The sequence below is a fragment of the Panthera pardus genome, unplaced genomic scaffold, assembly GCF_024362965.1.
Source record: "Panthera pardus isolate Hobbes unplaced genomic scaffold, ASM2436296v1 HiC_scaffold_11, whole genome shotgun sequence".
NCBI classification, from domain to species: Eukaryota; Metazoa; Chordata; class Mammalia; order Carnivora; family Felidae; genus Panthera; species Panthera pardus.
Genome location: NW_026526666.1, coordinates 35,114,596 through 35,130,065, shown reverse-complemented (window position 1 = coordinate 35,130,065; position 15,470 = coordinate 35,114,596). Strand labels below are relative to the sequence as shown.

At 40.0% G+C, this 15,470-nt stretch overlaps 1 protein-coding gene across 12 annotated transcripts in view; it reads right to left on the bottom strand.

Moving 5' to 3' along the window:
• Nucleotides 1-371: 371 nt before the first annotated feature.
• DDAH1 (dimethylarginine dimethylaminohydrolase 1) overlaps nt 372-15,470 on the bottom strand; it is a 241,762-nt gene continuing 226,663 nt past the window's right edge. For all 12 annotated transcript variants that reach the window (XM_053893063.1, XM_053893065.1, XM_053893059.1 and 9 more), the window contains 2 exons: nt 5,689-5,832; nt 372-3,430 (listed from right to left, as the gene is read on the bottom strand). In XM_053893063.1, coding sequence (XP_053749038.1) covers nt 3,314-3,430; nt 5,689-5,832 — 261 coding nt within the window. In that variant the 3' untranslated portion in view covers nt 372-3,313. The remainder of the gene's footprint in view (nt 3,431-5,688; nt 5,833-15,470) is intronic.

Sequence of the window (15,470 nt, the reverse complement as noted above, 5' to 3'; positions counted from 1 at the left end):
AAACAAAAAACAAAACCAAACTCTTGCATGAACACAGGAAAAAATTGTTGCATGGTTTCCATGACTGAACCGTGTAATGTGCTGACCACAGTTAGGAGTGAAAGGGAACAAAGGAAGCCTTAAGGAGGAGCACATGTGAAGTCAAGATCTCCTGACCTCGCCTGGGTATCATGCACACTTTTTAGTGCCTGAAGTATGAAGTATCACTTCAAATATCGTTTCAACCCAAGATTTTGATGGCAGTGGATTTACAGGCACAGTATTTCTAATTATGGGACAACAGAGAAAACTTCCCATCTCTGACAGCAAGGCAATGGTGACTTCATTTACTACAGCAGTTTTTGTTGCAAAAAAGAGACACATGCTGTTGGTCACAGTACAATTCACACTTTATTCCATCGTGATTTGTATACTTGTAGGATCAGGACAACAAGAGACCAAAATCAGTGCAGAACTTCTCTGGACTAAAGAGCCGTGAAAGGCATTTACTGGTTTTGGCACACAGAGTGGATAACCATACATTGGCTGGAATGTGATGGTCAGCAAATCAAAATGCACACATCTAACACCGTGTTGAAATCATGTCTGAGTTCTGTAGAATGTTAAAGATTAAATAATTACAAAGACTAACATGCAACTCTATATAAGTCACATTATTCATCTACAGACTATTTCCCCCTTAGAGATGAAGAGATAGCCTTAATAATCTGTTCACAGTAGCTTAAAGAGCAATCAATACACATTAGAGATCTGCCTGCTGATTTCTATAGCGATTCATTAGAGTTGAAGAAATAATGCTAAATAATGTACTTTCTCTATATTGCCCCTATTAGATTGAATCTTACCGACCAAGTAATTCTGACTCAACTTTTCCTTACTTTAATATAATTCCTATTGTCTTCACAATGTCAAAGAGCAGCTTCTGTTAGTTTATTTATCCTTATAAATCACAACGGGCCAGAGGGGAACCTATGTAATAACAGGTTATCTTTCCTCTGAAAAGAGAACATTATGCTTATGAGAACATCAAAAAATACTACTACTATGCTGCAGATATTTTGGGTTTTCACATCATCACGTAGGGAGTCCAAAGAAGACAGCCTAGTCAGTTGACATAGCATAGAATGAGATTCTGTAGAAGAGGCACACAGATTCTAAGTGACTTCTTGAGACAGAGGAGCAAAGAGGGCAAGCATAGGAAAGGAAAGGTGGAAAACAGCCTTCTGCAGAACAGATTGTTCAGAAGAAAAATCTAACTACCTGCAATCGACTATAATACAGTTCTTCAGTTGGGGATGACAGAAGTAAAGATATTAAAAATTATATACCACTTGCTAGTAAGCTTCATGTGGCTGACTAGGTTAATTTTCCCCAGATTGTTTCTGAGACGCTGAACTCTTCCAGGGAGAAGTTCTGATTTTGCCAGCTTAGAGCCAGATTTAACCCAAAAGAGCAACCATAATTGTGGAAGACAATTTTTCCTTATTAACTTGAGCATGTGGGTAACATTCATTTTCTCTCTGGTAAAAACATACTATTCACCTATGATGAGACAATTCCAAATATGACAGTGACTAAGATATGGTTCATTCATGGGATGCTATATAAGATATCTGCATGTGAAATGAATTTAAAGTTAAGCAAAAAGGAGAGGAAAGGAATTCTTCAAATCCTGGCATTAGATCATCAAATAAATGAAAAAGACAGATAGTAGTTACGGATGCCTTGGTTTTCTCAGAGGCTTATCACTTCCATTTGGTCACTAAACCTAAGAAATGATTGGTTAGAAATACATAGGTAAGCAGGGCAAGACTTTCAGTCATATTTTTTAATCTCCCTGATTGTTAATCTTGAACAACAAGCTACAGGCAATACCGGAAAGGTGGAGATGACTAGGAAGTTTGATAACATGCCTGGATCAGTCACCATTCCTTGGAAAGTACCATTTCCTTGGCCTGCTAAGAGGCTGTTTCTTTCAGGTTTAAGTAAAAGACAATGATTTCTCCCTTCACTGCGGCATTGTTCTTTGTAAGAGACTGGCATCAGTTTTAGGTTGTGTAATTTAAAAGCTAGAGAGGAAAGAAGTGTTAATTGAATTCCACAGTATATAATCATAGATATTTCAAAGTAGAATTGTCCATTGTCTGCGGTTTCAAGCACCAAGCGGATCACTTCCTGTACATGCTCCATCTGGCTCTCACTAGACCATCTATAATCACTTTTAGATGCAATGTCTCTTTTGAAAGAAATAACGTTGTTAGACCAGGATAATTGCAGGGGGGTAGAAGGCTGGAAATAGGGTGAGTCACGATGGGGGGGGGTGGGAATAGAAATGAGCCGATGGAATAAATAAGAGTATTCCCCAAGGTCTGTAAATGGCTAGTGATAAAGCAAAAATTCATGGAATGTGACTTAAAAGACTTCCTAAGACATTGTACCCATATGGTGTTTCCAAGTGTCTTGATCTACGATCCTAGCAACCCTATGGAGCTGAATTTACCTTCCTAGCTGTGGTGTCCTACTTATGGAATTTAGTTATCTGGGGCAAACCCCATCAGGATATGCTTCTTTGTAGTTAACTCTTCCCCAAATAGTCTCTCTGATTTTGGTCACAATTCTGCCGAGGACCTGTCTGCCTTTCCTGGGGAGAATGGAGGTGGTGGCCAAATACGTAGCCACGAGCCAGAGGAGACGGATGTGGCAGATGGGGGAGGCCTGCAGGAAGGTATCCAGAAGGCAAGACCGTGGATTTTACCTAAGGTAATAGAAGTGGGAAAGGCAAAAGAAAATAACTGGAAACAAAATTTCCAGAGTTCAGATGAAAAAAAAAAAAAAAAAAAAAAGAAGGAAACGGAGAGGATCCAGGAACGAGGGAATTTTTCAGGAACCAAAGATGATTAATGATACAGAGAAAAACAAAAAACAAAACACAAAACAACCCAGCCTATCTGACTGATCAAGAAGATACCCTTTAGCATATATTGGCAACTAAACAGCATATATATATTTCACACCAATAATACAAACACTAAAATGAGTGTTTCTTTACTATTATTAATCACAGTTCAATAATTCATTAGCTCTATATTTTCTAGATTGCTTAATTCATTTAGCAAAACCCACGGCTTAGGTACCACCGCAAGGGGCGGGGGGGGGGGGGGTGGTGCAGAATGAAGCAAACTTGGAATCAGACTTTTGTAAACCAGAGTTAGTAGCACAGTGGCACAGTAGATTGTCAATGAACACGATAGGAGTGGTACAGTTATCGGCCTTGTGAGTGCAGTATTGCTGGCTACAAGGGAGGGACTTCAACTCAGGAGTCTACCTTCTTGTTAATTAAAATTGAGCAGCATGTGAGCAGCCCATCCACCTTTTCCAGTTCAGAATGGCTCACGGGGATCAGCATATGGTCCTTCAGCTTCTCATAAACCTGCAGCAGGAATCAAGGAAAGGTAAAGAAGAAGGATTGTGCCTCTGCCTCTGTCTTACCCTACCCCCACCTCCTTGCCTAGTGCAGAGAATTAATGTGGCTTGCAAGTTTAGGCATCTCAGCCATGTAACCCCAAGATGTGCATGCAATCTAGACCACATATGTGCCCACAGCCATACTGATGGAGCTAGCAGCACTGGTTAACCACTAGCTCTATGCTTTAACCTCAAAGGCAAAGATGTGTCAAAAATGTGGTTGTTACTAGAGATGCCTTCGTTCTGCCGTTGTCACTGGGAGATTGAGCGATACGTGAAAGCCGGTGGCAGTGTTTTCAGCATCAATAGTACTCTCCCTCTCCACACTTTAAAACCCTCTTAACTGTACTTTAATGTTTCTTTCCTTACCAACACCACTGGAAAAACCTGACAAAACAGAATTTAAATGAAGTATTTCAGGTCAAACTGCTTTTAAATTACAGGTGTGAATTTTATAGCATCTTTTGACACTAATAGAAAGCATGTGTCAAAACTTCAAATTAACAGTCCACAGATTGTTCTCTGATGATCAAACAAAGCACATTTAAAAAAAAAACAACAACAAAATCCCTTGAAAACACACTGTCTAAAAGCAATCTACCATGCTTCTTCAGGAAGCACTTTGCTCCTTAAAATTCAGTACAGTGGTTAATTAAGAGTGCTGGAGCCAGAGCTGGGCTCCAAACCCAGTTCTGTCAACTCACCACCTCAAGTGTGACTTCAACCAAAATGCCATGTCCCCTCTTAGCCTTGGGTTACTACTCTGTAAAATTAGAGTAGCAAGAGCGCCCTCCCAGGGCCGCAGTAAGGAATCAATAAGATAATGCACGCAGCGCACTTGGCCCAGTGCCTGGAGCAGGGGAAGCCTCAGTGAACATGGATGCTATCATCGTTACTGTTGATAGACACAGGACTGAATCCAGAAGAGGTTAATCATCGTCTGGTTGTCAGATGATCACTGTGGCTGGAGAAGCAGGAACGATCTGGAGCTGTGTTTCTCCAAGTGAGTGTGGTGACCTAGGTACTTGTTGGTATTGCAGATTCTAGGATTCTAGGGTGCAGATTCTAGATCTAGGAACATGCTTTTTTAACAAACCTGAGGCACAATAAAATATGAGACCCACTATTCATCTGAGAGCTGGTTAAGCCCCAGTATGAGGTAAGGGGTCCTATAGTTTCCTCAGCGTCACACTTTCCGCCATGGAAACAGAGAAATCATCTATGTATCTCCCCACCATTTTCTTTTAATCTGCCAAGAAGGTGACTAATTAAGATAAGCCTAGTAATTACACAATATCACATATTTAAAAGATAGCCAAAACATTTTCTAAAATGTTTAAAGATGTAAAATTTTAAGTTAGATGTAAAAAAAGATGAGTGGTTATCAAAGGCTCTTGTGTAATGCTCAGTATGAATATCTTATTCCTTCAGGCAGAGCTGAAGATGCTGAAATGCCTAAAACAGATATGGACATGTGGAGGGTCTATGGATGAGCACTGTTGTGTCTCCGTGGTTAAAGTAAACTGCAGTTGCTAAAGTATACAAATGAGACTGGCAGAATGCCCTGAAAGACAAAGGAACATCTTCTAAGACCAGAAAGAATTCCATATCAAGGGACAATTCCCTTGTTGGCACGTAAATGCAGAGGCTCTTAGAGGGACAGGTAGGTGCCTGACTGCAAGTATATTTTCTTTTTGCTCTTTCTGATCCTTTGCTACCTGGGATGTGCAGCCCAAAGCCCTTCTTTTTGTAGCCCTGACAATGAGCGCCCACCTCTGGGTCATTCATACTTCTCTGCCATAAGAAGCTAATGACGTTTTGAGGAAGGGCAGCTCACATTTGTCTGAAAACAATTCGAGTTGAGCATCTAATTGTAGCTATCTATGCTTAATGGGTATTTAAGTGTGGGGAGGTATGTGTAATCAGAGCTGGAGCACAGACTTGGGAGATCTAAGTACTTATTTGAAAAGTTCTGAATACCAGACACAATCACCTCAACTACTGTGCACGCATTAGTGACCAATGACATGAATGAGAAGCGTGAGTTAAATCAAACTTTCCTTGTGACCTATATTATCCTTTCTGCTTTCATAATGATTTGATGTGTATAGAGGAAAAGGAAGTGCCTGTTATTTGTCACTCCATCATGAAAAAATTCCCTAGGCAGGAAGACTGTCATGGAGGCCTATTCAGCTGCAGTGGCCAGGAAGGAGGGTTTTTTACCTTTGCACTTTCTGGATACTCTTCTGGGGTTCGGTGTAGCAAGACGTGGCCTTTGTTGGGGATATTTAGGTATATACAGTTCGCGGCCATGTCATCAGGCACAGTGAGTTTGTCATAGCGGTGGTCACTCATCTGTTGCATGATCTATAAAGAGAAACAAAGCAGGTTTAAGCAGAGCATTTCCCCACACTTTCAAACAGAAGGAAGGCAGTGTGTGGGAATAAGCTTGCAACGGATGCCTAAGAATGTTCTTGTCAAGTTCCTGCCTATTTCCTCTAGTCATTGAGAATCCCAGGAGGAAAACTCGATGAAGCTATGATTCTTTGGAAGAGCTGGAAGGGTTCTTCTTGTTTTGTTTTGTTTTATGAAAGTGTGCATTTGTGTGTAATTTTAAAAAGGTTTTAAAACTGTCCATAATTTTTTGTTTTTGTTCATAAGACATGAAATGGACACATATACAAAGGCCCAGGGGGGGTTTTGATGATATTCTTGGCTGAGTAAGAAGGGCTGCCCTGCTCTATAGGAAAAAGGGTCCCTAGTGGTAATCATTCTGGTCAATAATCTGATTTAGTAATAACTGCCCCCCCCCATTTTCCTCTGGTAGATACATTTAAATTGAATTAACCTGTCTGTTACAGGTGATGTCCTTAATACAATAAACATAAAAATCACTTGAGAATGTTAAACTCCTATTCCTAGGTCTCACTAGGTCTCATCCCCAGGGATTCTGGTATGCCAGATTTGAAGTGAGGCACAGAAAATTTGCATTCTAAACCTCTCCAGGTAATTCTGAGGCAGATGGTCCCTAGACCACACCTGGTTAAAAAAAAAAACAAAAACCCTGATATAACAGGTCTATTCATCAAATGATGAGATTATTAATGCCTTACTATAAAAATAGTTTAAAAAAATCACAAAAATGAACTTTGCACAAAATTTAAAAATTGATCTCATTCTCGTCTTTTCAAAAAAAATGAAAGCAAAAACCCAAAAAACAACCACAACCTCACTACAAAAATATCCAAACACCAAACAAACAAAACGAAAACAAAAAACAACCCCACAACAACTTAAATATATTTTGGGCTTCGCTATGCAGACTCTTTCCATTCTTTATCAATATCCATACATTATAAGGAATTTGCTGAAATGTCATGCCATAACGGTATACCAATATCTTTTCCATAATCTGGCTTGATCTACCTTTCCAGCCAGGTCTCCCTTTATCCCTTAATATTTGTATGGAAATGTGCTTCATATTACTAGGCCTCAGAATTTGGAAGCCTTGACCACTCACTCGTGGCAGCAATGGACAGCAAGATTCACAGTATGGAAGAGTGCAAGAGACAGCACGTTCCCTGCAGAAAATTCATTCCAAATACCATGTGAAGGGTGGCATATGGTAAGCTCCTACTGACCCACCAATCAGGTCAACTGCTCACTTCTCCTAGTGTGGAATATGTCAAGAGCCGGGAAAGAGCAAGAAGAATCTGATAATGGAATATCCTTGGCACAGAAGGAAACATCAGCAATGGGGATGAGCTTAAGCACTGTATCAAAGGCTGAGAGACAAAGATGAGTAAGACACAGATCCAGTGTTTGCAGAGGTTACAGGCTAATGGAGGAGACTGGCAAACAATTATACTACAATAAGAACAAGCAGGGCACCGTGGAAAACATTGAAAATTTATTATCTAGTCTCAAAATTCCCATTTTATAGATGAACAAACAGGATTGACAGAGAAGTCAAATAACTTGCTCAAAGTCATACAGGTAGATTTAAACCCAAATCTGTGCAACTCAAAACCTTTCTTAATCATCTTACTTTGCTCTCTTTCTTGACCTCAGAGCTGCAGCACATAAACTACTATAACATCTCCTTTTCTGTACTCATTTGGTACTAATTATTTATTGTCCTGTGGTATCACTAACTCTTCTTTCATATGTAATCCTATCCTGACATGGTACAGTTTGGTATAGTTATAGGACTTGACTGGACATTTCTCTTGCACTTTTTAATTTAAATTGTTCCCTAAAGGGATGGATCCAGAGAGGGTGTCATCCGATGGGTTGGTTCTTCTTTAGAGCCCTGATCGAGAAATCTTAGATCTACTTGGATATGTGGACATTTAAGAGGTTAAAGACACTCCTGGGGCGCCTGGGTGGCTCAGTCAGTTGAGTGTCAGACCTCAGCTAAGGTTGTGATCTTGCGGCTTGTGGGTTTGAGCCCCATGCTGGGCTCTGTGCTGACAGCATGGAGCCTGCTTTGGATTCTCTGTCTCCTTTTCTCTCTGCCCCTCTCCAGCTCATGCTCTCTCTCTCAAAAATGAAATAAAAATTAAAAAATAAAAATGAAGAAAAAGTGTATAAAAATGAGAAGTTAAAGACACTCCTAAAGTGTAACTACTCTCAGCAAATTAAAAACATATTCAACTTAGCCCTCTTTATAAAGTGGGTATGTCCAGAAATAAAATGGAGAGGCTTATTTAAGAGAAAAACAATGCATATCCAAGTAGCTCTCTTCTATTATGAATTTCTATGTAAACACACCTTATGCAGACTTTCTTTTTGGCTGCTTTCAAAACACATTAATAGTAGCTTTCACTGTATGGGAGGGGGCACATTAAACCATTAACTCTGGAGTGACCCCTGGGTTTGAGTCTCAGCTCTAGGCTTTAAATGTAAATTTAAGCTCTTTGTTTGTTTTTTGACTTCTTGGTTTCCTCACTATAAAACTGGGATAATAATAGCCTTCGATACACTTATTGTGAAAGTACATGAAGATAATGTATATAATGTATATATATAATATAATGTATAATATAAAGCCCTTAATAAGCTAATAGTATTTTATGGCAGCATGACCAGCCAAGTAGGGGTCAAGTTTCTAGTCTGCAATCAGAAAGGTAGGTCTGAATCCATGCTCTGCTATACACTAACTGTGTGACCTTGAGCAAGTCACTTAAGCTCTCCAAGGCTCATTTTCCTCAACTGTAAAATGGGATGACAATGTCATGCCTATTTCCTATAGAGTAATTCTGAAGGCTATTTTAAAAGACAAAGCAAAAGAGATTATGTCTGTAAAGTGCTTAGCACAAGTTCCTAGTACATATTCAATGTGTAATAAATGTGCACCTTTCCCTCTTTGTTTCTTGCAAGTCATTTGGCATCTAGCAGGTGATCAAAATATGCTTGCAACTAATTGATTCATTTCTTCACCCCTTTCAAAGGATATAGCAAACTTCAAGAGTATACTGAGATGTTCACAATTATGTATGTGAACAACTGCATGTATAAAAATGAGGCACGGTCTACATCCAGAAAAAGAAACACAATTCATTTGTTAATGTGAACCGGGCTAAACCAGTGAGGCCAATGTTTGTCTTTTTCCTTATGCTGTACAATAGGACACTATTCCCTGTGGTCCTAACCCAAATGATTTTGGATGTAAGATAATAGGAAGTGGTGGACCTGGGGCAAACTAGACCTGAAAGCATTAAAACAGAGAAAGAAAAGAAAAAACCTTATGTATATCAAACTGAACACATACATGTCTCTGTCAGTTTGTGACCCGTGATTTAGTGAAATAGTTCAGAAGCTCAATAAGCAGATTGATTTCTTCAAGATACAAGTGGAGCTATCTCTAAATGCAAGACAAAAACTAGGATTTATAAAACTTCTCACCAATTTCTCTTAGTCAGTCTGGCCAGCATGTTTCTTTCTGGGTGCAGGGAATAGGACTGCATGACGTCTGAATCTCTGTTGTGTGTTGTTGAAGGTGGGCCAAGATGGTTAGTCTGCTCATTTACAGTTAGAACTGACTGTCATCCTTCATGTGGATTAGATACAGTTTATCTGAGAAGTTTAGGATTTCTTCCAGACCACCGGGAGACAGTTCCCTGGGCCAGAGGTTTACTAAGTGGGACCTCAGTGATTCAAGGACTTCCCAAAGATCCTTAAAAAACATGGTATGTACAGCCATTGTTACCTGGTCAAGCTCAGACACAAAGAAAACAAAATCCAGAAAACTGAATATTTCCATTGACCCGATTTTCTAATCAACTGGGAGAATTGTGGGCAGCCCATTTTAGTCTATCACATTAGGCTAGTTGCTCCCACCATTCATAAGCACTAGATAACTGCCAGTTGGTTTTCCATCTGCTCTACAGATGATTCGCTGCATTCTTTATCCAAAGGTAAAGAAATCACCTATCCCTCCTGAGATGAGTTGAAAGAGAAAGAAGCATGGCAAAATCACACCGATAGGCCTGACTATACCTTCAATGGTCCCATGAGCAGCCCGGCCAATTTTCCTACCTCGCAGTCTGACTCATGCATGTCCGGTGGTGACAATGAAGTAGAAACATGGAATGTTGTACATTCCAGAGGAAGTGTTATCAGGGATCGTTATCAGTGCTGACTTCTTGTTTATCAGTGAGGGAACAAACTAAAATCTCCAAGGTTGTGCCTACTTCAGAAAGTGCCCAGTTTCTTCTGAGTAATGGAGACTGTAGATTTCCTTTCGTGGTGTGCTTTATTTACTTGGGTTCCATCTCTTTCCACCCTCTCTCCCATCCCCCACTCTCACTTCCTTGAGTGAACAATCCTGCCCCCTTGGTGCCTATGTGTTTGCTTTGTTGACATTTATTTGAAACTGTAATCACTGCTTTTCCTCACTCTTTGGTGTTTCTCTCTTTTCCGGACCTTATATTTATAATTTATAGCTTCTGGTGGGAGTATTCTCAAAATTACTGACATCGGAGCCAGTAGCCAACATAGCATTGTTTGAGGATAGTTTCATTTTTTTTTTTTTTCATTACTGTCAGGAAAGGAATAATAACACCCTTGGTGGAGAAATAATTTAATACTGGGAATAGATAAAGTAACTCACCAATGAATTCTACTGAGAGTTATTCTTAAAATAAATGTCTTAACAAAGCCACCTTAGGAAAAGTTTTTCAATCAATTTATCAAGGTCCCATGGTTATCATTTTAAGACAGGTTAAAAATGTGCCAAAAGAAATGACTTTTAATAATAGAACAGGTCCCATTTGGAGCAGTGAGTGGTTCTGTTTAACTGTGGAAAGGAGAAAACACAAAAGCAATGCCAGGCATAGTCTTTCTAAATGAAAAGGATTTAGGAAGTGGTAACTGTAAGTAATAAGCAAAAAATACATTTTTTTTTTTTCTTGAAAAAGCTAAAGGTTCTGATTCTAAACACAAAGAGTTTCTGTGTTTTGGAACAAAGAACAGGTTTCTCTTTTCCTGTGAGAGTGATTGTTTTCCTTTCTCATATATGTTGCTATTGTCTGAATAAGAAAGCTTGCCATTTATTTATAGCTGGGTTCAGGAAATACATATATACACACAAGACAGGGTGTGCAGCTCCCCATTTGGAGGGGAACACACAGAAAAAGATTCAGAAGACATGTCTCTAACATCTTTCCTCTGTTGTTGGAACTGGCACTGTGAGGATGTGCTCATGTGGCCTGCCTGGCAGGGCATCGCCTCAGAGAGCTCAGGCTCCCAAGGAGGAAGATGCAGTCACAGTGAGGGGAGGAGATCTTGCTTCCTCTTTGTGGGTGCACAGAAGCCTTTGTTAAAAGATGAGCATCATTTCAAATATCTTGAGAATGTGGCTGTTGGCTGCTTAGTTCTATGTGCCAACATTTTTCCTAAAAGGGTGGAGGTGGTGTACTGCTGCAGAATGCTGTGTAAAGTGTTCTTTGAACCCCAGGGGATGTACTTCCTGCTTCTCACTGTGCCCCAAGCCAGAAGGGAAAGGAGAAAGCACCGAAACCCTCTATAGACACTCTAAATTCCCGAGAGACCCTAGACTCTGGATAATATCTATGAGTCCTACATGGCTTGGAAGATCTGGGAAGTCAAGTCCCTGCTCTAACGTGCCATTTCTGACTTTTGCCATTTCCCAAAATAATTATTCCATTTTGTGCAAAACATAGTAAGTATTATTGGATTTGGACACAAATGGTGTTTAGTTCAATCCAACAGTCCTTTTTGGAGGCCCCCTTTGGGCTAGACACGATGGCAGTGAGAGGTGGCAAAGAGAAAGACACCCAAGGATAATTCAGTTGCAGACTCTGCCTTCAGGAGATGACAATCTATAATTTAAAGCAGGACAAGCACACGAAGGCGATGCCAGCAGTAAAAAGAAAGTCAACTTCACTTCTATTACAGACACCCCCTTACTGAAGAAGGCATGCGGCAGAGTGGAAATGGTTCTGAGGACCATCTTGGCTGCATCATCGTGGTCTGTTACACAGCTGCGGGTTTGGAGGAATCAGCCTTGCTCCCCAGAGTAGAGCTGTCACAAAATAGAGTGGGAAATGTCTGGCTTTCAGCCCAAGAGAATTTGCATGGCTAGTTGCATTAACAACCAGGCATTTCCGGCAGTCCTAACGTTTCTGGGAATTTTCTCATTCAAAGGACTGGAAGACAGCTACATTCTCCCACTTGTTACTCATGGTTTCTTTGTATTACATCAATTACTTAAAAAAATTCTTGGGCTATGTTGTTTCACAGAACGGTTTAGGACTTATTGGTCAAATACTGAAGCAAAGGTGTATAGAAGGTATTTAGAGATGTTTAGGAAATATTCAGAGCACGGTTGGCTCACTCACAATTGATCTTTTATGAAATATACATATGTACCCATCTCAATGTATCAAAACAGTCAATATTAAAAGGGATTATAGATTCTATTGAGATGTATGATATATGATGTTCAAGCACACTACTTGTTGCTACTGGATACCTAAAATCCCTCATTTGTTTATACATCCATCAAGGTTTTATTGAGAGCTGACAATATACCAGGCATTAAGCCCAGGCAGTCCTTTTAAGGCTGGGTCAATATAACTATGGATAACATTCTAGAACTATTATGTTTTCATTTTTTTTTTATAGTCTTACAGTGGATTAACTCAAAATGAACAGAACCTGAGAGAGGCTGTCTTTTAAACATCCTCTCTGAATTGATGGGCTGTACATATCCTAAAACTGAAGTGACATGGTTCTTTTTAGTTAAAGCTGGACCAACTTTCAATGCCAAATATTCCTTTCGAAGCTAGCTGCCATTTTCTCCACAACTCTCTCTCCTATTTGGAGCTGCTCCTTTTGTTCAGATCATAAGGCCCACTTGAATATGGGGATGAAAGACTTCTGTTATTCAAACTACAACCATAAACTGTATGAACCATTTCTCGAAGGGATCCTCAAAAACAATGGTTTCTGTGGAAGGCTGGGAAAAACTCCCACACTGGGGGGACCGCTCTGAGCTCTGTGAAGGGCTGGGGAGAAGCGTATACGCAGGAGGAACAAGGGAGAGCCTCTGGGTGAGTTACAGTCCTCACTTTCTAATTTCAGGGGTGCAGAGGAAAGAAATTCAGACCAAAGCACCCCTTCCAAAAGGCAAAATCTGGGATCCTATCTCCTTTCTTACCCCTGCCCATGCATTCTCTAAGACTAGCTCTGTCGCAGAAGCAGATCTCCCACAGTCTAGTCCTTGTATGTTGTATCCAAGGTATACCTTGTTGCCTCTTTGGCTACTGAAGTCATGCCCTGACTATGCTTCCCCAGATACCTGCACCCTAATCTCACCTTCGAAAATTAACTCCCTTGGGTACTGGAGGCTTGGTGATCTTTCAGGTTCCCTGTGTCATTGGATAGCAGGAAACAACTGCAGCATTTATTGAGCTATCTTCTATTTATTGGTGGTTCATCTATTCTTCATTTATTTCTCACAACAATTCATTTTTATGCATGAGGAAACCAAAGTTCTTAGAAATTTAATGATTTGTCCAAGGTCACATGTTAAGACAGTAAATCCAGGATTCAAGTCTAGGTACCTCAACCTCCAAGTTCCCACCTTTTTCCTGTCAAACTACCACCTCTCCAACATCCCTTGAAAGACTAGACTCTGAGGGGCACCTGGGTAGCTCAATTGGTTAAGTGTCCGACTCTTGATTTTGGCTCAGGTCATGATCTCACGGTCAGGAGATCGAGCCCCGAGTCAGGTACTCAGCGTGAAGCCGACTTGGGAGTCTCTCTCTTTCCCTCTTTCTCTGCCTCTCCCCTGCTGGTGCATGCACATGCACGCCCCCTCTCTCTCAAAATAAATATGTATTTTTTATTTAAAAAATTTTTTTAATGTTTATTTTTTTTGAGGGAGAGAGAGAGAGAGGCAGAGAGAGAGAGAGAGGGAGACACAGAATCAGAAGCAGGTTCCAGGCTCTGAGCTGTTAGCACAGAGCCTGATGCAGGGCTCAAACCCACAAACCGTGAGATCATGACCTGAGCCGAAGTCAGATGCTTAACCGACTGAGCCACCCAGATGCCCCAAAATAAATAAAAATTAAAAAAAAAAAGACTAGACTCTGAGCTCACAAGCTGGCAGCCTTTGGGCTAATTTTTCCTGTAGATACAACTTATTTAACATGCATATATTTTTTACAGTTTGCATTTAAATGCACTTTAGATGGAGAAGGTCTGGCTCCTGAAGCCATCTGAGTTCGCTACTGAACTCCATGGATTGGTTTCTTTAAAGCTGGCTGTTATGTTCTTTAAGTAGATGAAAGATGAGTAGAGCCTTTGGGGATAGAAAAAAAAAACAAAACAAAACAGTGGGTAAAGAGGCATTATTGCTTCTAGAGCAGCAGAGGGGCAGGCTCCAAAGTGAGAGATAAGAAATGTCCAAACACACACACTTTGCAATGACATCCAGAATCAGCCCTGTTCACTCTGACCCTAGCACTGGTGGATTAATGCTTATTTTCTGTGTGAGTAAATATTCCTTAGTTATCTCATCAGCAGGGCATACATTTAAATTTTCTTTTGCAATAACTGTGACTGCTTTGCTTTGAGTCATTCAAAATCCTCTGCCCAGTCTGCTGGGCACAAACCCATTTGTGAAAGGGTTGCCTAGGGGTTAGAGAAGAATCTGTCCTCATGAAAGAGCTCCCCCCTCCCCGCCCCCTTCTGGAAGAAGATGAAGAAATTCATCATTGGGACCTCCAGTTACATCACTCTACCTGAATGTATACTCTTAGACTAGGTGGTTAAAAAAAAAAAAAATCTTTAATGTATGTTCGGTACTCTGAGATTTTTAGCTCCAGGAAGTAGTGTGTTGGTAAATGTAGGGGAAAATATATGCATAATATACCCACATAAGTTTATTATAAATTTTACTGGTATAAAGGATAGGTAGCACACAATTTATAAATAATAATAAAACAGTTAATATTCCTTACTGTAAATTTTGTATTGCCAATTGATTCTCACAACAGAATTCTTCTGTTGATTTTTTGCAGAGCTCGTGCATCTGACGCCAACCTAGTGTTGCAATTGACAAACCAGTGTAGTTCCAACATGGCTATTGGTTGATATTTTTGTTTATCCTAATGAGACAAGGGAAACAATGAAAACATACATTGGAACTTCGTTTGTTTGTTGATGATATGGGTGACTTCTTTGCTGAATTACATAATAGCTTTTGAATACTGGAAGAATACTCCCTCACTGTAATGGCTATACAAGTGACACACTTTTAAGTTTAATCTGTGGGATTAAAATTTCTTCCATCAGTTTCTTATGTCTGGACAATCAATAAAAAGCTAAATTAAGTTGATTTTTGTGATGCACACATTCCCACTGTTGCCAATTCCCAGTTACCAACATAACATTATTGAATACAGAGTTGGGAAGAGATATGCAATGGCATGCCATTATCGAATATTACCATCATGCATGTACACAACAGATGT